Genomic DNA, 21,446 nt, shown 5'->3' with positions numbered 1-21,446 from the left:
TACACTGATACAAAGTAGCAGAGTTGGTTTGGCTCCAGAGTTTGGAGGCCTCCCTTGCAAGGGGTAGTTCCAGCCACAGCCCTAGTGTGTAAAAGCGTAAGACCCAGCCCTCCCAAAGCCCCCCACCCCCTGGAAGTCAGCAGTCCTCTAAACTCTAGTCCTTGTGCATCACTAACGAGCTCTGTTCCCTTACGTCACTTCACCCCCGACCCGCATCTTCAAAAGCTAAAGAATGGGGTTAAGCTCTGTTCCTTCACCCACAAACTGGTGAGTAGGTCCTCTGGGCTGTGCTGAGTGCCGTGGATACAAAGATGGGTGGGAAACAGGCTTGAGGGACTGTGGGATGTGGAGGGGGAGCCTCGGAGATACAGTTACAGCAGAGGATGACAAGCTTTCTGTTAGGAGGCAGAGGAGAGGCCCCTCCCGCCTCTGGCCGGTGTGGAATTTGGGCAGGAGGTGTTAAGAAAGGCTTCCCAGAGTAATTACAGGGAAGGTAGGAATTAGCCAGACAGGCAGGGAAGGAGGGTATCCAGGCAGGGGAAACAGGATGTGAAAGCACAGCATGAGCAGAGAAAACAAAGGGAGTTCTAAGAGCTCGGTCAGAACATCTTTGAAGATCTTCTATTAATGTCAATTTTCAGAGTTTACTTCTCCTCCTGACGTGCCTATAAGCGGCTTCTGTGAAGCCTCACAGAATGAACTAACGCAGGAGCCTCTCATAGGAGGTGTTAGCCAACGCACACGTGTTTAAATGGTGAGCGCCTAAGTGCCCTACACAGGTGGAAGAGATGCTTAAAAGCCTTGCAGTTTAGGGCTTCCCTGGTGGCGCAGTGGTTGAGAGTCTGCCTGCCAATGCAGGGGACACGGGTTCGAGTCCTGGTCTGGGAAGATCCCACATGCCGCGGAGCAACTAGGCCCGTGAGCCACAACTGCTGAGCCTGCGCGTCTGGAGCCTGTGCTCCGCAACAAGAGAGGCCACGATAGTGAGAGGCCCGCGCACCGCGATGAAGAGTGGCCCCCGCTTGCCGCAACTAGAGGAAGCCCTCGCACAGAAACGAAGACCCAACACAGCCAAATAAATAAATAAATAAATAATTAAAGGTGCTAATAATTAAAAAAAAAAAAAAAGCCTTGCAGTTTAGAGTTCACCCAGTTCTGACATGGGGGCTAGTGGAGTGCAAAAGCCTTGTTTGTCCACCTCCAATGAGATAGGCAGGTATCTGTGAAGCAAAGAATGCCCCCCCACAACACACACACCATTATGTTAACACCAGGTTTTTAGTTCTGAGAAGGTTCCAAGGTTGTCCACTCAGAATGGCAGAAGAATTAGGCTGAGATGGAAGAGGGATAGGAGAGTTCCTTCATGGATGAGGCAGGCTTCTCTTTGGAAAGGTCAGTTGAGGCCTCAGGAGTGAATACTGCCCCCCTCCAGCTCTCTACTTCTGGCACCCCAGGGAGGAGAGGTGGGGGGCTGCAGCTTTGGCCCTTGTAGTTCACATCGGACCTCTTGGCAGGAACTATAGATTTACTCAACAACACTCAAATATTGACAGAATAACGCAAGCATGGTGGAGGAGATTTGGAGAGAGATGGTCAAGAGAGGAAAGCCAGGAATAAGTAAGGCGGGGACAAAGGGAGCAAAAGGCTGGATCCAGGGCAGCCTATGGAAATATGTTTGTGAGACGTTGCTGCTGCCGCTGCTTCCCCTGGGGGGCTGCCACAAGCAGGTGTCTACATGACAAGACACAGATGTTTGAGCTTTCTCAGGCCCCCTTTCTCCCAACTTCCCCCAAATTTCCGCTCTTCCTCCCTCACCCTCCCTGGCTCCCAGGATCCTCAACCCCTCCGAATCCAAACCTGCCATATGGGAGATCCTGTATCAGAGGGAGCTTGGGGTCCTGAGGGAGGCAGGGTGAGAGGGGGATCCCAAGCCCTGGCGGCAGGGAGAGAGGCTGCTTAGCGGCTCCAGGGTGTCCTAGCAGGTGAGTGGGAGAGCAGAGGGCTCTGGAGGACTGAGGGGCAGAGAGGGCTAGTGCAGCAACCCAACACAGAAAAGAAACTGACGTCTAGGATGTTGAAGTGAAACTGATCTCTCGTCTTGTTAAGCCCCTCCAAGGCAAGGACCCCTGCTTCCGCGTCGAGACCCTGCACAGTACTGCCATGCTGCCTGGGGAGACCCAGATACCCCAAACTACCACAGGTGAGTTCATGTCATTGAGAGTGTATCCAATACCTCTTCAGGGATACCCAGAAATGTCTCCAGCTCACCTACAGGTATTCATTCCTGCCAGGTGCAGCCTCTTGAAACCAGGATACCAAGGACAGAGTTGCTTGGGGGCCAAGGTGAGAATGACTTAGCAGATTTGGGGATCTGAAGATCTCTAGCTTGCCTAGATCTCTACAAGACCACCAGCATCAGAATGACTTAACGTGCTTCTTAACAGTGCAGATCCCTGAGCCCCCTCTCCCCCTGACAATTTATTAAATCAGAGACTGGAGGAGGGGAGCAGGGGAGAAGACTCCCTATACTAACCGTCCACTAAGCCAGATGCGACATTTCACTCACTGTCACATCCCTGATGCCCATCTCTGTGGTTATGCCTTGTGGCCAGAGCAGGAACCCTCACAGCTGATCCAGCCAGGTGGGTCTGGGGTCCAAAACACTGATTTTCTCCTGTATGTGTGGGTTGCCCACGCTTCCAAGTGCCACCAAGAGGTGAGGTTCAAATCAAATCCCTTTGCCCGGCTCTGCTTCTCAATCTTAAATGTCATGGGAAAGGGTAGGGAGCATACAAGCAGTTTTTATTAAATTGGACTTCTCTGGTGGCGCAGTGGTTAAGAATCCGCCTGCCAACGCAGGGGACACGGATTCGATCCCTGGTCCGGGAAGATCCCACATGCCGCAGAGCAACTCAGCCCGTGCGCCACAACTACTGAGCCTGAGCTCTAGAGCCCGCGAGCCACAGCTACTGAGCCCATGCGCCACAACTACTGAAGCCCGCGCGCCCTAGAGCCCTTGCTCTGCAACAAGAGAAGCCACCGCAATGAGAAGCCCGCGCGCCGGGACGAAGAGTAGCCCCCGCTCGCCGCAACTAGAGAAAGCCTGTGCAGCAACGAAAACCCAATGCAGCCAAAAATAAATAAAGTTAAATAAATAAAAGATTTAAAAATAGATAAATAAAATCCCACAAGCCGCGTGGCACAGCCCCCCCCCACCAAAATAATTGTGCTTATTTGGGGTAACTTGGGGCATGCTGATGAAGTTTGGTTGGGGGCTGAAAAACCTCCAAGCCATTCCTTGGTACCACCCCTGCCAAGTTTCCTGGGCCTCCATTTTCAGGAAGACTTCTGCGTTACCCCAGTCCCCTCCTTTCCGCCCTCACCTTGTCCTGGCCCATCCACAGCCCTCTATCGAAGCCTACGCTGCCTGCTGCCAGCTGGACTCAGAAGACAGGCCCCTTGCTGGTACGATTGTCTTCTGCGCCCATCTCACCAGCCCCAGCCTCAGCCACAGTGACATGGTCATGGTGACTGCTGCATGATGAATAGGAAGAAGCAAACAGGTTGGGGAGGGAGCACAGGTCACTCAGCTTCCCATGAAGTGGAAGGACCTCCTCAGGGTGGAATAGAAGGTGCCTCAAGCTCTAAGAAGAGCTGATTGGGCAGAGGGGCGAGAGAGTGCAGTCCGTCCTGCTGCGATCCCCTTCACTCTGCAGTCATTTGTCCTCAGGCCACACTCCACGAACTGCTCCATGCCCTGGGTTTCTCTGGACAGCTCTTCGAGAAGTGGAGGGATTGCCCTTCAGGACCTAGCGGTAAATGAGAGGAATGAGGGCAATGTCTCCTCACAGCATCAACCAGAGGGAACCACTGCTCTCTCTCCAACTCCTTCCTTTCAACTCTTCCTCACCCTTCTGAGGTCTCCCTCTCCTCAGATGCCTTCTTCCCTTTCTATACTCAGCGAGAACTGTTCTACAAGTCAACAAGTGACAAGGCGAGATGAGTGGGGACAGCTGCTTCTCACCACAGCCTGGCCAAACACTTGGGACTGCTAGGGGTTTCACTGGGCGCTCCCTTGGAAGAAGAGGTGAGGATGAGAACACCTTGGGGTGATGCAAGGAAGAGGGAACGGTCAGGTGGCACCAGCTATCTCCTCCCAAGGGGCCCTTTGTCTTCACACTGGGAGGCCTGACTACTCCAGAGCTGTATAATGACTGCTACCTACGATGGTGCCCAGCGCACTCGGCTTGACCCGATCACTCTTGCTGCCTTCAAAGACTCAGGCTGGTACCAGGTCAACCACAGCACTGCAGAGGAGCTGTGTGGGGCTGGGGTGAGAAATAAGGGAGAATTGCAGAGGGCACTCATGACCCGAGTCAGCTTGGGGTCAGTGAGAGAGGTTGGAAGGGATTATCTGCTGCTAAAGTGTATTTGAAGCTGTGAGCATGGCTGGCCCTGACGGGTCTGGGGGCTTCATTTCTTCTGAGGGCTCTTCTATCTCTCAAGCAGGGTCTGGCCTGGAATTTGGCCTGGTGACCACCTGTGGGAATGGCACCTCAGACTTCTTCTGTACTGGCAGGTGCGTGTGCTGAGGGGCTGCACAGCTGTCAGTGATCCTACTGTCACTCTACCATCCCCCACACGCAGCGGACTGGGCTGCCACTACCTGCACCTGGACAAGGGAAGCTGCTCCTCAGACCTCACGCTGGAAGGCTGATGCAGGTATAAGCTCTTGGCCAATGGGGTGGGTAGACTAGAGAATGGGGAATGAAACCGAGTGGGGCTGGAGAGGAGTCTCCTTCTAAGGCATCTGGACAAACACTCTTCTACCTTCTGCCCTGCCCTTCAGAGTGAATGCTGGAGGAAGGAAAATGGATTCCCACCTGGGGTGGAGAATCCCCATGGGGAGATCTACCATCCCCATAGTTGTTGCTTCCTTGCCAACCTCACTTCACAGCTGCTTCCTGGGGACAAGATCAGGCATCCCTCTCAGATCCCACACCTCAAGGAAGCAAACCCCCTGGCCACTGCTACTTACCTCAGTGCACAGAGAGGGGAGTGTACAAGGTGCAGGTGGAGGGATCACCCTGGGTCCCATGCCTTCCCGGAAAGGCTGTTCAGGTGGGTATCAGAAGTGGAATAGCTGTAGCACACTGGCAAAAATTTGGAAGTGCTCTTATGGTAGTACCATCCAATGTGTTTTGATGTTCATTTTTTATTATTGGAGTATGGTTGATTTACGATATGATATTAGTTTCAGGTGTACAACATAGTGATTCAATATTTTTATAGATTATACTCCATTTAAAGTTATTATAAAATATTGGCTCTATACCTTGTGCTGTACAATATATCCCTGTAGCTTCTTTATTGATGTTCATTTATTTTTTACTGAGTCCATGAATCTGATTTAGAATGTACATTTTCCTTAGAAGGAGGGCTTGAGCAGGTGACTGAGGCTATAACTATACCCTGCTACATACTTCCTTGCAGATACCTGGGAACAATGGCCATCTCTTCTGTCCCCGGGGTTGGCTGTGTTAGACAAATGAAGGTACCGATGCTATCAATATTACTTGCCTACCTGTAAGTCCTTCAACCTGACCTATTATTTCAGCTGTCTTTAGGATTAGCTGGGCCCCCCACCCCCAGGCCACTCCCTGGGGAAGGAAGAGGGCGAAGAGCTAACTGAAGCAGTTCTACAAGGCTCTGGTGAGCACTGGCGGGTAAATCAATGGTTCAGGCTAAGGATTTATACAGTGGGCCAAGGAGAATGTTCAAGTCCTTAACTTGATAACCCTCCTCTAAAGACCTTCTGTTCATCCCAGTCCCAAGCCTGCACCTGTTTCATGAGATATACTCTTCCAGGGACTATACTTCCATTAAGAGATCCAAACGTGCATTTGGTGCTATTTCCACAGTCTCTTGATTACCACCAGTCTGGTCTTCACTGTGCATATGTGGAAATCCCCTGGCTGCCAAGGGCCTTCAGTTGGTATGCTGCACAGGGCCCTGACCCTGACTCTCCGGAAGAAACCTCTAGAAGTATATTATGGAGGAGCCACCTTTACCATAGAATACAGCAAGTAAGTAAGATAACATTCCAAGGAGTTTTCTTTCAAATTCCTGGAATCCAGATATTTGAAATTATATTAAGCACTCATTCATACATACACTGTCCTATACAGAGTTAATATTTCAGAAAACAAGGATCCCTAACATGGTGCCTATCACCATGGGACACCTCTCTCCCCAGCAATAATAGAGTTCACCTATCTCTAGGACATAGGGCGCTCCTAGTCCCCTTCTTTTCTTTTTAATGATTTTTTTGTTTCTTTTTGGCCGCACCGTGCAGCCTGCGAGATCTTAGTTCCCTGACCGTGGATCTAACCTGGGCCCCCTGTAGTGGAAGCACAGAATCCTAACCATTGGACGGCCAGGGAATTCTCTTCCTTAAGCACTACCCAGGCAACTTGCCTAAACACTATAGTCTTAACTCTTCCCCTAAGCCATTTCCCTCACTGCCAAGTTAGACCTCCTTCCAACAATTTAAGTTGCTGGCAGTCTTGGATCTTGGTCTTCTTCCTTTCAGGTTCTATATCCCCTTATTGATTTCCCGTTCAGCTTACTGTTTGGATGATGAATGAGTTATAGGTACTAAAATAAAGGTAGGGCACTTCACCTCCTAGGCCTAGGCATTATTCCAGGCCAAATATTACCCCTACATCCCTAGGTTTCTAGTTACCTCAGACCATAATCCTTCCATGACCCACCTCGGTCTGTCCATGGGACTCTGCCTAATGTCGCTTATCCTGGTGGTTGCACTGGGAACCATGGCTTATCAGAAACGAGCTACTCTTCAGGTGGGACCTTCTGCCCCTTACCATTCACTAGAGCCCCAAGGCGCAACAGGGGGCCCAGTTGGAGGAATGAGGGAGGTGTGATGTTACCCACAGCATGACACAGGTTAGGGCAGAGATGATTTCTTAGGAGAAACTGGATGGAAAGTCGATCTATTGTCTATACTTAAGTTCTACTGTTCTCAGAATGCCTCCTTCTCTGTGTATCAACATTACACTAGCCTTGCAATGAAAAAAAGGTAGAGACTTATGGTTCTGAAAATTTGTTCTTTATTTTGATACAAAAAATAAACCCTTCAACCTGTAAAGAATGTCACTTGTTTTCATATTATTGTAAAGCAAACTTATAGAATAGGAACATCTGATACCAGCTCCAAGGATGTCACATATACTTTAGAAAAAAGTCATTGCTACTTGGATTCAAACAAACATCACTGTGGAGGAAGGAGCAGCTAATTATCTCCATCTCCTGATTTTTCCATAATTTTACTAAATCATCACTAGGAAAGCTAGTAGTTGGGATATCACATAATTATGCCAGAATTTGGTAAGTGGTGAAAGCAGCCATCTGAATCCAGCTAAATTATAAAAACATGACCTTTTATTGTCCTTCTCTCTTGTTTCTGCAGTACAAGGGCTCTACTTTATACCCCTATGGGCCAGCAGTAGGCTTGAGTTATAATGTGTAGATTCCTTTCGGTTATAGTTGTAAAAGAAGTCTTTAAATTCTTGAGGGTTTGACATCTCTTGGAAAGAAGTAAGCTAGGAGAAAGACTGCTGATCTGGATTTGCTTAGATGGAAAACATTCACACTAGGAGTCCAGTTGATCGGCTGTTGAAATCACCAGGCCTGTACTGGTCAGCGAGTTCAGTCAGCTGATCGGGACACCATCCCCAGGCCTTTAAGTGATACATTTGAAGCTCTCATGGTAAAGTTGTGGCCTCGGCTCCATTAGCTCTGGTTATCTTCTTTGATTTTAAGGCCTATCAGTCTTTACCAGCGGTAGCAGCCACTGCTTGGTAAAACTTTGCCACGAAGTCTGGCTCACTGACCTCCAGCTGCCTGACAAATTCATTGCGCTCCTGCTCAGCCCAACCTCGAAACCACTGATCCCAAAGACGCAGCTGGCACTCAAAGATACAAGGTGGTCGGTTTGCTCCAGACACGCTAAGCTGCTCCAGACTTTCCAGCAGTGGCTGCAATTTTCCCGGTACTGCCTTAGCTACCAGGTCCTGTAGGAAACGTTCACGCTGAGGACCTGACCAGCTGGCAAACCAGTGAAGAATACACTTCATCTCCTGGGAAGTGATGTAAGACATTGGGGGAGGGGAAGAGTTAGAAATACTGTCTGGTACCGAGGGTAAGGGAGAAGGGAAGGATAGCGGCATCGAAGAGGAAGATGATCCCAGTGGCATCCTGAAACATAAGAGCACTGTTATATACTCTCTGGATAGAGCAACCAAACTACAGCTTCCCAACAACACAGAATCTTATCACACTCAATCAACATCTACAAAGAAAATTACTTTTCACCAATTTGGTTTACAGAAAAACAACAGGGTCCTTTATTTAGGTTATTATCCAACTTAGACAAGGTACTCAAGAATAACCTCATTTCATTATTTGCCCACCTTCCTCTCTCGTTTTCAAACCCATTACCCTTCCCAACCACTGCCTCCCTCCATCATTCTTATAAACAATCCAAAAATAACCAAAGCATTCCTTGTTCATTCTTTGCCGCCTAATTCTATGTTCCAGATTCAGTAAAGAAAAAAAACCAACGATTAATATTGGTCCAACACATCTTCCCTAAAATGAAAAAAAGGTACACATTTTTTAATTTACCAAGCAGCTGGTCAGGGCCTAGATGCTAATTATTCCAGAGCTATCAACAGAAGGAAAAAAAAGAAAGGGAAAACATCATATATGACGAAAGAGCCTTCTCCGCAATGTGCGTGTAGCCTCTGAAATATGCCAAGAACTTCATAACTCCATTATTTTCTTATATTTCCTGTAGAGCACCAGGAAAAATTGAGAGCATAGTTAGTGAAGGCGCCTTGTCCAAACTAAGATAACAAAGTAAGAAAAACAGAAGTCAAGTGTTTATTCAGTACTGAAAAAACAGTCTAGTTGGTTTGTTGGGTTAGGGAATCTAACAACTTATACTGTTGTAGCTGTGTGACAATTCATGCCTCAACAATTTTCCTTCATGTTTAATATAATACCTATTGATGACTTGCCATTGCTTTGCATCACTAATGCAACTGGAAGGTCAGCCAACTTGAATAGTTTTCAAATCCCACAATTTGAATCTCTAACAAGGAAAACAAACTACTTGTTTACGATCTATTTTACTGTTTGTGTTTCTTCTGCTCTAAGTTGGAGTATCTGTAGTGACAAAGAAAGGAACCCCGAAGCAATTAACATCAGTTCAGTACCAAAACGGTCCAGCCGAGGTTGCCTTTTCACAGTGGCCCTACGAGAAGCAATTCCGCCTAAAGGAATTTTATTCTCTCACTCGGGGAAAGGGCTAACTTATCCCGAGTCTTGCGACATGGCTTCCACGGCAAGCTCAAGTTCAATTATCACGAATTAGTTCACAGGCTGGGTCGAAACACACGGTGCTGCCACTTGCCACTCTGGAGGCTACGGAGCCTGGCATTCCGTGGTCCCAAAGAGCAACGTAGCCTTAGATGGGAGTGGCGGGCATTCGGAGGATGGGAGGCGGCAGCTGTTTCCGTAGGTGAGCGGGAGGCTTGCCCTACTAAGGGTAGCCCGTAAACACCGAGTCTGACCCGGCCCAGGGAGGTACTTCTACCCCGCTTACCTCCCCTTTCCTCTCACAGGGCACCCGGAGACCGTCACAAGAGTGTTTAGACTCCAACTATCGCCGCCGCTTCCAGGTTTCCTGAAAACCCTAAGGAGCGCCAGCCGGGAAGCCCACGCACTTCCGGTCCCGGACCAGCCCCAAACACCCAAGCGCCACAGCGTCTCAGCCTTAGGTCCGGAGATAGCCGAATAATTCCGATTATGGTTATGCCGGAGTCGAGAGCTTCCGAACAGATTCGATTCAAAGCGTCGGTAGACGAAGAGAACCGAGCTCTGAAAGCAAGATGAGGGAGGGGGAGCGACTAGGAGGATGGAAAGAACCAATTGGTGCCGATGTGGAGACGGAAACACCCGAGCATTTCCGGAGGAACCCGGGGAGTTCTGAGTGGTAATCGAGGGGTTGACTATGGAAGTGGGCGGGGCCAACTCGGTACGTTCGAAGGGCGTTGGCGGAAATTACCGAAGATGCCCGAAGCCGTCGGGACGGACCCGAGTACCTCACGCAAGATGGCGGAGCTGGAGGAGGTGACTCTGGACGGGAAGCCTCTTCAGGCACTGCGGGTGACCGACCTGAAGGCCGCACTGGAGCAGCGAGGCCTAGCCAAGAGCGGGCAGAAGAGTGCCCTGGTCAAGCGGCTCAAAGGGGTGAGGAGACGGCGTTGCCGGGGTGTCGGATCGGAGCGGACCCGGTAGAGCCGAGTCTCTGCCGCGGCGCAGGCGCAGTGTCCGAGCTCGGCGCGAGCTCGCTCAGGCCGCCAGCGCCAGCCTCCGGATCCGCGCGCACGGTGGTTGGGGAGGCTCGCGCTGGAGTGGAAATAGCGCCGGTTCCCGCCTTAACGGTAGCGGCGTGAGCCCAAAATGGGAGGGTGCGCGCTACTCTCCCGGAGTGTCTTAAGCTCCTTCCTCCTCCCCCACCCCCTCCTTGTTTGTGTCTGTGGTTTCGGCGCATGCGCTGCAGAAGGAGTTAAATCCCACTACAACCACCGGCGTTGCTGGCCTGAGGGGGGCGAGATGGGCTAGGTCGGAGTTAGGTGTATAGTTGGGCAGAGGGGATGAGGGGTTGGTATCGGTATCGCAAAGAATAGAATTGGGGTAGGGCAAAAATGTCTGCTTGATTAGATTAGGAGGTGAGGTGAAGAGAAACCTTGATCGGAAGGGACTTGGTTAGGGAGGGGTGTATAATTTATAGGGCGTCCAGAAGCAATTCGGGTGGATAAGAGTTTGGTGAATATTGATGAGAGAGGTGAGGCGGGCTGGTATATGTTGGGGTTTTGAATCTGTTTGAGTAGATTAGGGTGGGATTGTCAAGAGGTAGATGGATGGATTGGTGTGTATAGGTTTGGTGTAAGCGGAGTGAAGGTGAGGATTTCTTGGTTTTAATTAGGGTTAGTTAGGATACGTGAAGAGTAGTACAGATTCGGGCTGGGTTGGCTCAGGGGTTAAGTTGGCAAACCGTTGCTTACACTGAAGCTGACAGACTGAAGCTGACAGTTCCGTGTGTGGAGGGATTGGATCAGAACACAGTTTATGGAGTCTGTGGTCATTTTGTTCTGTAGCCTCCTCTGAAATTTTTATAAATTTGGTAAATCTAGGTGCCACTCTTTTGGAAACGATACAAGTTCACTCAAGTAGATCTAGTCCTGGGTAACTGACCAAGGAATTCAGTCAGGCCCAAACCATGTTAGTTTCATGTATTTGAACCTGGTTTGAATATTTGAAGTGAAGGACCAGATTTAGAAGGGACACTAGTCAGAAGTGCAGAAGATAATAGGGATTGTAGTACTGGTTCTGTCACTGTCACTGATTTTATTGCATAGCCAGATTTTCCCAATATGCCTGCATTTTACGTCTGTACATTTGGGAGCAGTAACCATGGCTACCTTTAAGGGTCTTCTGAAGACGAACGAGGACGGCATTAGTAAAGGGCTTTTAGGTCCGTGGAAAAGGAGTACAGTTTAAGTGTGTACGGTTAGTCATTGCCTTTGATGAAGAGATTGAGGGGAGGGTTTTGTTTTTTTTTTTTTTTTCTGGTTTCTGACTCTTGCCCTTCTCTATACCAGGCTCTAATGCTAGAAAATTTACAGAAACACTCAACACCCCATGCTGCATTCCAGCCAAATTCCCAGGTAAGGAAGAAGGTTCACTAGAAGGGGGGCGCTCTTTGGATGCACGGAGACATAGAAGGACATGATGTTGTATATTTGATGCTTGATTTGTCACCAATATTTTCCTCAGTTCCTTGGGTTGAAAATGTTTTCATCCTAGGACAGTTGAATTCTAATAAAGAATTCAAGACTCAGAAGAGCTGTTAGTTAATTTCTGATTCTTGAAATGGTGTGTGCAGAAAGATGTGGCTCTAGTTGATTAAGTGGAGTACAAGGATCTGAAGGCATTTGTTTGACATCGATTTGGAAAAAGTAGTTGATGTCTTTGAATGTAGATATGAGTAGACAATCAGCAGGGCAGTATAGGAAAATACTTGCTGATCAGGAAGAGTTCTTGTGTTGACATAGATTTTCCAAGAATTCAGTCCTTTGGAAATCATCCACCATTACTAGTTTTAATATTAACTATGCAGTTACTCCTAAACGTCATTAATTGCTGTTACTTTGGGCAAGAAACTTAACCTTTGGAGGCCTTGGTTTCCTCAGTTTCCCTGTGTGTAAGATGAGAAAGAGTTGGACTAGATCCATAGTTTTATAACTACTCTGTTGGGATCTTGTGGAGCTGCTTTTGGAGGCTTCCTAGAGAAAATTTCTTCCCAAATGAGCAGGGGTTCACATTCCCCTCTTAAACTAGATTAGATCTACTTCTCTCTGCTTTGAATATTGAGTTTCTGCATAAGATTTCTTTGGAAGAAATCATTCCCAGTTTGAAAAAAAAAGTCTTAGGCTATGTAGTCTCCTAAGATTCTTTTCAGCTTTTAACATCCCCTCATTATATTGTGTCATGCACTTAAAGGAAAAATCCAGGTCTTTGTTAGTGCAGTGGTGTGCAGCTCCAGTACTAGATGAAGTCCCAAGATACAGTGGAAAAACAAGAGAGCTTTCCTACTGCCTTGTTATTAGCTCATGAAGCTGAAAGTATAATCTAACTGGCTTACAGAGGTTTAGTTAAGTATTTTAACAAGCATAAGAAACTGCGTAAGTTAATCACTTTACCATTCTATTTTTGCCCATTACATTTTCAACTTTGAAGTTTTGCTTTTATTAACATAGGCTTTTTTCAACAAATACATACATTCTCTAATACTTGTAACCCACACTTCATCAGTGTCCACTGACTACCAAGAGACTCATCTCTATTTTAGGGGAAAAAAACATTTACCACGCTTAGGAAAGATGACTAATGACATAGAAAGTATTTATTCAGATTTTTTCCTTTTTCTGGAGTTCTAATAGGACTTGCTAAGCAAGAAGCTTCTTGGGAAGAGGGCTTGTGAAGAGAAAGCTGAAGGGCAGAAGAGTGACATGGGAGTCTGTGTTGCAGAAAAAAATGGAAAAAGGAATTAAGCTCCTGGATTTTAAAAATTGTTATCAAAGATTTCTTCTCACCCAAAGAAAATGGAGTTAGAACTCTGTCTAAATGCTGAATCCCTTTTCTTAGTCTCTTGCTTTCAGGCTTTTAAGTCTGGTAGTTGAATTTTGGAGATGTTTAACAAAATGTTTCCTGGATAGGTGGAGGTTGATCTTTTGTGTGAACAAAAGATGAATTAGTATGAACCAGTATTTTTTTCCTTCATTTTTTGATATTATTAAAAGGAAAATTTAGATTATATAATTTAGATTATCTAAAAATTTAGTCTAAAAGGCATAATTTTATAGGAATTTTCATTTTTTAAAATTATTTGTATATCACTCTTTGGCTGGGAACTGAATATTTAAAATAAAAAATTATGTGTGCAGTTCCTCTTTTTGCCATCTTTTGTGAATCATAGGGCTGTATATTTTGGTCCTCAACTTAGGAGTAGCTTAGAAAAGGGCCCTCCAACACTTTCCATATCTTTCTTTGGTCCAAATATAAGGGGCATTCCTTTGCTCCATGGAATTTTGTACCTTGCCTTTTCCTGGTTTGTTTTCCTAGACTATCTTTTTCCATGTCTTCTACACAGATTGGCGAGGAAATGAGCCAGAACAGTTTCATAAAGCAGTATCTGGAAAAGCAGCAGGAGCTGCTTAGGCAGCGTCTGGAACGTGAAGCTCGAGAAGCTGCAGAACTTGAAGGTAAGCCCAGGCTGTCACTTCTTACAAGGAGTTCTTCCTGCTTATTCCTTTCACTGAGTAGATGGGCCTGTTTCACTAGGCAGTTTCAGGAATATAAGTCAGGCTGAGACTGCCAGTTATTTGCTTTGGTAGTTTATGGAGCCAAGTGAGTTACTATTTACCTTTTGTCAGGGAAGAAGACACTTAATTTGACTGTCTTGACTAGAAGAGGATTCCTGCCAACAGGAAGAGTTATAAGTAAATTAAGCTACCCTTCAGATGAACTAGAGCCTTATCTTAGGGAGTTTTTCTCTATGTACAGTGCTCTTTTTAGTATATACTCTGTATCTGTGACTTTGCCTGACCTCCTTCACTCCTCTACATATTCCCACATGCTGAGCCCTTCACTCCCTCCCTGCCCCGACCCAATCTGTACTTTGCAGAAGCTTCAGCTGAGTCGGAGGACGAGATGATCCATCCTGAGGGAGTGGCTTCCCTGCTGCCTCCTGACTTTCAGAGCAGCCTGGAGAGACCAGAGCTGGAGCTCAGCAGACATTCACCCAGTACGTATCTCCCTCCCCACTGCGCTGTTCTGTCAATCCTGCGTAGTTGGTGGGGGGAGGTAGTTACACCTCCTTTCATGCTAAGCCTCCATTAAAGTCCCAGGGCAATTCTGTGACAGTGTTATTTGACATCTGTTTTTCATGGAAATTATGTCCTTTTTGAAGTCTGCGTTCACCTCTATGTTGTGTTGACCTCTCAGAGTATTTTATGAGGCAGTCTGATTTTTCTTCTCATCTGTATACCTCTCTAACTTCCTCTGCTTCTGAATTTAGCAGCAGTCACAATTCTTTTTCATCTCTTCACCAATTGTATATATTGTGTGTTACACATCCAGTCATCCCCCCAAATGGGCATCTGCAGTTTATTAATTCATTCAGCAAGTTTTTACAAGTAAAAACTTGCCTGTTGTATGCTAGGCATGTGCTAGGCACCAGGAATATAGTAGAGAAAAAGACAAGTCTCTATCATAATGAAACATACAGTCTAGTGAGGAGGTGGACATTAAACAAATTATTACATAATTAACTGGAGTTATGCTGTGTACTGTGAGAGGCAGTGCAGAGTATTATTTGAGCATATTACGGGGAACTCAAACCCAGTGTGTGGAATTGGTTCAGGTAAGATTAATTTTTTCACATTTAAAAAAATATTAAGCACCCACTTTTGCATAGTATCTCAAGCAAAAGTCTGTAAATGCAGCCTTTGTCTTCTAGGAACTACCTGTCGAAACAGTATGCCTTTAGGAGAACATGCATATAAGACGTGAATAGTAGGTAGATAAAGTAAACCAGTGTGTAAATTAACAAGTATTTTGAATGATTATTAATGTTAGGGGTCATGGGGTAGGTGATCACTCCATATTTAATACTTATAGAATGTATAGAAGTTGCTAGCTCTTCTGGTTAATATAGAACTCTTTCCGGAAAGCAGATTTTTAGGAGATATTTAATGATGGGAGAGAAATAATTTATTTTAGAGATCTCTTTTCTCTTCAAAATAAAAACAGCAAACCACCAATTGATCCATTTTGGTCTTAGCACTCTTTTTTTCCTTGATTGTAAAGCCAGGTGGAAGGGGAAAACTCTTTTATAAATTAGTTGTCAGTGTTTCTTCTTAAATAAAAATAAGCCAAAAAATTATGTATAGAATTCCTGCTGTATACATGTCTCTGTGCTAGAGTATGTGGGGAGTCAGCACATTGTAAAATCTACTAGAGAGAAGACAACTGCACATAAAACTAACAATGGAAGATGGTATGTTTTAAGTGACATACAAATAGTACGGACACATGTACCACTGGAATTCCAAAGAGTAAAAATTCTCTGAGGACTAGAGAGATTAGAGAGAGCCTCATGAAGGAGGTGTAGGATTTGAGTGACCCTTAGAAATACGTAGGATTTGAGTTGGCAGAGAAGACAAGAGGGTATTTTTAGGAAGGAACAAAGGCACAGAGGTAGGAAGGAAGATGGTATTTAATTTTAAAGGTAATGGGGGAACCATTGAAAATTCTTGATAGCAATATGATTTGATAAGGAACTCTTCAAAGAGAGCCTCTCTCTGTTCTAAATGTAACTTGAAGTGAAAATGAGGAATGTCCTGAAAGAGATACAAGGTTTCAAAAGCAAGTAAAGATTTAGATTGAAGAAGGTGGCCAGTAGTCTCTTCAGTGCTTTGTGTCTTCAGCAGGACTATGCCTATGGTTGTAATTGATGGAGGAGGGGAAAAAAAACAGGTGAAAGGAAAGAGGTGAAAAATAAATAAGAAATGAATGTAGTAAATTGTAGAATACAACAAACAATTGCTGTGTGTCCTCTTCGGTGTACTCTATCCATAAACTTTCCTACTTCTGATCTTGGCTAGAATGTGAATTTCGTAACAGATGTGGCATAAAATTTGGTCAAAGTCCTAAATGGAGTGGTAGTTTGGAGTTCTAGCAGTGCTTGGTTGGATCGGTAGTAATGCCTGGAGTTCACCCAGAAATTAGATTTTTTTCAGGTGTACAGCGTCAGTCTGCCATAGGCTCATAAACTATTAGGCTTCCAGCTTATTTGTTAGCTTTGGATGTTTGGGGTTCCTTATTTAGTAAGATTTTGATTAAAGTAAGATTCCTAGTAACATATTTTGGTAATCAATAGTGGCACCTGAAGATTTTTTTTTTTTAATAAATTTACTTATTAATTTTATTTATTTTGGCTGCATTGGGTCCTCATTGCTGCGCACAGGCTTTCTCTAGTTGCTGCGAGCAGGGGCTACTCTTCGTTGCAGTGCGCAGGCTTCTCGTTGCGGTGGCTTCTCTTGTGGAGCACAGGCTCTAGGCACGTGGGCTTCAGTAGTTGTGGCTTGCGGGCTCTAGAGCACAGCTCAGTAGTTGTGGCGCACGGGCTTAGTTGCTCTGCGGCATGTGGGATCTTCCCGGACCAGGGCTCAAACCCGTGTCCCCTGCATTGGCAGGTGGATTCTTAACCGCTGTGCCACCAGGGAAGCCCCTGCATATTATTTTTTTTAAGAATGTGAATTCCTGGGCCCTGCCCCAAGAATCTCAAAGAATGTAAGTCCTGAGACCTTACATTTTTTTAAAGTCCCCTGGTAGTTCTGTTTATCAGCTCAGTTTATGAATGACTAAATGAAAGAATAGTTTTTCAGCATTATAGTTAATCAAGATCCTTGGCTTATATTCCAGCAACCTCGCATTAATGTGCTGTAGTCACAATCCCAAATAGGAAGGAAAGATTGGTTTATAAAATCCTGCCTGGCTCTCTTTTTTTTTTTTTTTTTAAAGGAATTCCTTTATTTTTATTATTTATTTATTTATTTATTTATTTTTGGCTGTGTTGGGTCTTCATTTCTGTGCAAGGGCTTTCTCTAGTTGCGGCAAGCGGGGCCACTGGCTCTCCTTCTTGACTTCTTATCTTTCCATCACTTTCTTCAGATTTTTCTAAGATGTTAGGAGTCAGTATTCACCCTCCATAGTCAGAAATTGCCTCCTAGATCATGACTGGGTATACAGAAGTCCTTATTATCTTCAGTTAATTTTTTCAAAAAGAGCCCACTCTAGGAAAATTAGGAGGAAAGATACAAAGACATTAAAAAATGGATATTCAGAATACAGACTGATTAACAAAGGTATAGCCCCAGGGGATCTTAGCCAGCCTTTGGCTTACAGAGCGTTTAGCCCTCATTCCTGTTTCTTGTGTTAAATCTGGATGCTGAGATTATAAAGAAATGTTAGGTAAGTTACTTATACAGCTAACATGAGTCAGATTTAGGGTTGGCATCATTGCCAGGTCTCCATTCTCTTAATTTCTGCTGCTTATTCATACCCAAGGATACCCTCTGGCCACAGGCTTTGCTCTGATCTCTGTAGCTGCCTAACCTGGATCCTGCAAATCCTACCCAGGGATTTGTTTTCCAGGATGAAGAAACTACCTTCCTATGTGACCCTTAAACATTCTTCAGTTTGTTGTTTTTTGGGGTTTTTTTTGCCAAGTTGTGCAGCATCCAGGATCCTCTGATCAGGGATCGAACCTGTGCCCCCTACGTTGGGGGAGCGCAGAGTCTTAACCACTGGACCACTAGGGAAGGCCCCATTCTTCACTCTAATACATTCTACACTGCCTTTGCTCTCCTGAAGGCTTCTGGCTTTGGAATCTTAGAAATCTTACATTCACCCTGACTTGCTTTTTAACTCCTGAAATACATTTATTAACCTGTTACCAGTATTCGTACCATTCCTTGCTAAAGGTGCTCAGTTTCTGCACATATTATTAACATCTGGCTGAAGACACTCATGTGGCCATGTGCACATAATAGAAGATGGCACCTTTCCCAGAACCTTGTCTGCATCACATCAGCTCCTTACAAGGAGCTGGAAGAAATTCCTCATCTCTTTCTTATATTTTATATTGCTTACTAGGCTCTTGTTTTCATGTCTGAGGTTCCCCTCCAGTTGTCATTTTTTTTTTTGCAAAACAGTGATGTCCAGAACTTTCTGACCAGCCCTTCCCATTTTTTCCACATCTCTTTTATGACTTATTAGGCAAGTGCTTCTAGAGGAGGGATCATCTAGAATCCTATCATTGCAGTTCTACAGTATCAAAATAACATTATGATCTAATAGAATAGCATACAGTTTATAATTGATGGAGATAAAGGCTATTTGCTTGTGCATACCTAATTTTAAAATCACAGCTCCAGAACTCTTATTTGATCTGTTTAGCACATTTATCTCTGGTAAACTTTGTATATGCCTTTTTTCCCCCCTTAAAATCACATTTATTTATTCAGAGCATATATGTGCTTTGTTATTCACTGCAAAGCATCTTTGGTATATGTGCTTGTAACACTTGCTTTTAAGTTGAAAATAAAACAACAAAGAGAATGTTTCTTATATAGAACTTGCAGTGGTAAAAGCAAGTACTTGGGTTGGCTAGGCCTGTGAATTTTAGCTATTCATAGTATTTGAGGCGTATCAGAGAATCTCTTCTGTAGGTTTTCCCTCCAGGGTATAGGATTTTATCGTTTTAAAAATATTTGTTTTCTTATTACAAAAAGTAGTGTGTATTCATTAGAAAATTTTTGGAAAAACTGGAAAAAACAGGTTTTTGTTTGTTTGTTTTATTTGGCTGCGCTGTGCAGCTCATGGGATCTTAGTTCCCCTACCAGGGATCGAACCCGGGCCCCGGCAGTGAAAGCACCGAGTCCTTACCAATAGACCACCAGAGAATTCCCTAATTTTTTAATTTTTTAAAATTTTTATTGGCATATTGTTGATTTACAATGTTGCGTTAATTTCAGGTGTACAGTAAAGTGAATCACTTATACGTATATATCCACTCTTTTTTAGATTCTTTTCCCATATAGGCCTATTAAACAGGTTTTTAAATCACCAGAAGTCCCACAAATGAAAATAACCACAGTTGATATTTTGCTATATAATTTTCCAGTCTTTTCTTTGCCTATGTATAAACTTAAGGTATCTGCAATTTTCAAATCTTTACCTTCCCTCCAACCTGGTTAACTTTTTCTTCTTTTTTTTTTTTTTTTAATTTATTTTATTTATTTTTGGCTGCGTTGGGTCTTTGTTGCTGCACGCGGGCTTTCTCTAGTTGCGGCGAGCCGGGGCTACTCATCATTGTGGTGCGCGTGCTTCTCATTGCAGTGGCTTCTCTTGTTGCGGAGCGCGGGCTCAGTAGTTGTGGCTCGCAGGCTCTAGAGCGCAGGCTCAGTAGTTGTGGCGCACGGGCTTAGTTGCTCCGTGGCATGTGGGAACTTCCCCAACCAGGGCGCGAACCCGTGCCCCCTGCTTTGGCAGGCAGATTCCTAACCACTGCACCACCAGGGAAGCCTCTTCTTTTTTTTTTTTTTTTTTTAATTCTTGAGCATCTGGATAGTGATTTTTTTTTTTAAGACATTATTTTTTTAGAGCAGTTTTAGGTTCACAGCAAAATCATAAAGGTACAGAGATTTCTCATATGCCCTCTGCCCCCACATATGCATAGCCTCTCTTAATATCAACATCCCACACCAGAGTGGTACATTTTTTACTATGGGTGAACATACACTGACACATCATAATCACCCAAAGTCTATAGTTTACCTTAGGGTTCATTCTTGATGTTGTACATTCTGTGGGTTTGGACAAATGTATAATGACATGTATCCATCATTAGAGTATCATACCAGGGTATTTTCACTGCCCTAAAACTCCTCTTTGCTCTGCCTGTTCATCCCTCCCTCCATCCTCTGCCTTTTTTTTTCTTTTTTGTTAAACTACAATAAGTCGGCTTCTTTCCGTTATTTTGATACATGCCAAGGAGCTTTTCCTGAAATTCGTGGAAAAGGTTTTCTTTTGATTTTCCTCATTTTGTAATTTAACCTATTCCAGGTCATTTAATTATGAAATTATTGATTATTATAAGCACCACATTATTTATTAATATCTTACAGGTTACTCTTTAAATCTTTGCTGAAGAATCTGACCTGTCACTGAATATCCTAACCCTAGTTCCTGTACACACACCTGTAATGCAGGTCTTTATTCTCTAACCCAGATATGAAATGTTATATATTCAAAGATCCTGTTAATCAAGTGATCATGGAGTAAAGTTTTATGAAATATGTGCAGTCTTCTAGTTCATTTTGTAAGTTTCTTTTCTTCTTTTAGTTACAGAAGCAGAGACTAGTTCAGTTTAGATTGCTGGAATAAAGAAATAAGAGAGGACCTTGGATTAGAGCTCACATCATCTGCTTTATTTGCACTAGTTTCAATACTGTTAGGGTAGCACAGGTTTTTGTGGATCATTTAAACCTTTTGTACTGTATTGTATGTATCTGAAATATAATTATCTTTAGGCTGTTTTCTAAACTGGTTCACATCAATATTTGCATTGCTACTCTGTGTAATATTTTAATACTGGTAGGAAACATAGAGGTCTTCCAGTCCATCCCTTCCATTTTCCCAGTCAGGACACTGAGACCCAAACTATTTAAGTGATTTACCCACGGTTACCTTCCTTCATGGAATGTAAGTGAACATTTTTTCCAGTTTTACATGGAGTTGTTACTTGGAATGGCCAACCTGTGCCCCCTGCAGTGTAAGCATGTAGTCTTAACCACTGAACTGCCAGGGAAGTCCACAAGCTTTCGTTTAATAGTAGAGCTTATTTTTCTTTAAAATAATCTCACCTTGAGCTCCATATATAAAACAATTGAGAAGGCCCATTTCTGAAGCCATGAGCCCTGAAAATCGTTTCTCTTAAGTACTTATATCATGAGATTATTGTTTTACAAACTGGTATATTAATCATGATGTTTTGGTCAAAACTAGTGGTGTCAATAGGCAGTCCAAAAAAATGGACACTGCACACAGTGAAGTCTTGGGCTTTGATTCAGTGACAAAACATTTTACAGAAATAAACGTACTTTGTGCTAGACAATTTGAAGCTCCGGGTAGTTATTTTACATTTATTTGAATTATTTATAATATGTGAA

General features: G+C 44.4%; 3 protein-coding genes across 6 annotated transcripts in view; 2 read left to right on the top strand and 1 right to left on the bottom strand.

Annotated features, from left to right (window-relative positions):
- The first annotated feature begins 1,671 nt into the window (after positions 1 to 1,671).
- Positions 1,672 to 6,944, top strand: CIROP (ciliated left-right organizer metallopeptidase). Its single transcript, XM_059915212.1, is given in 18 exon segments — positions 1,672 to 1,748; positions 1,750 to 1,982; positions 2,107 to 2,200; positions 2,292 to 2,343; positions 2,549 to 2,716; positions 3,405 to 3,527; positions 3,731 to 3,815; positions 3,958 to 4,026; positions 4,029 to 4,322; positions 4,507 to 4,579; positions 4,648 to 4,744; positions 4,850 to 5,015; positions 5,018 to 5,121; positions 5,494 to 5,597; positions 5,599 to 5,644; positions 5,646 to 5,733; positions 5,906 to 6,086; positions 6,734 to 6,944. Coding segments are annotated over 18 exon segments (2,265 nt in total).
- Positions 6,945 to 7,113: 169 nt separating this feature from the next.
- Positions 7,114 to 9,868, bottom strand: C2H14orf119 (chromosome 2 C14orf119 homolog). 2 transcript variants are annotated; one of them, XM_059913862.1, is made up of 2 exons: positions 9,689 to 9,868; positions 7,114 to 8,277 (listed from the first exon to the last, which is right to left on the bottom strand). In XM_059913862.1, exon 2 carries the CDS (start codon positions 8,274 to 8,276, stop codon positions 7,848 to 7,850), a length of 429 nt encoding a protein of 142 aa, XP_059769845.1. In that variant the 5' UTR covers position 8,277; positions 9,689 to 9,868; the 3' UTR covers positions 7,114 to 7,847. The 2 variants fall into 2 exon arrangements, with proteins under 2 accessions (XP_059769845.1, XP_059769844.1); XM_059913861.1 differs by lacking the exon at positions 9,689 to 9,868 and adding an exon at positions 9,300 to 9,682.
- A 155-nt stretch (positions 9,869 to 10,023) lies between these two features.
- The window catches only part of ACIN1 (apoptotic chromatin condensation inducer 1), a 32,785-nt gene continuing 21,362 nt past the window's right edge, over positions 10,024 to 21,446 (top strand). For 2 of the 3 annotated variants that reach the window (XM_059913859.1, XM_059913858.1), the window contains exons 1-4: positions 10,024 to 10,335; positions 11,751 to 11,816; positions 13,802 to 13,913; positions 14,336 to 14,455. In XM_059913859.1, the coding sequence (XP_059769842.1) occupies positions 10,024 to 10,335; positions 11,751 to 11,816; positions 13,802 to 13,913; positions 14,336 to 14,455 (610 nt within the window). The remainder of the gene's footprint in view (positions 10,336 to 11,750; positions 11,817 to 13,801; positions 13,914 to 14,335; positions 14,456 to 21,446) is intronic. The other variant, XM_059913860.1, reaches the window with a different exon arrangement.

Source organism: Balaenoptera ricei, chromosome 2 (genome assembly GCF_028023285.1).
Source record: "Balaenoptera ricei isolate mBalRic1 chromosome 2, mBalRic1.hap2, whole genome shotgun sequence".
Taxonomy (NCBI): Eukaryota; Metazoa; Chordata; class Mammalia; order Artiodactyla; family Balaenopteridae; genus Balaenoptera; species Balaenoptera ricei.
The sequence above is the reverse complement of the archived record's forward strand: the minus strand, read 5'-3'. Positions and strand labels throughout refer to the sequence as shown.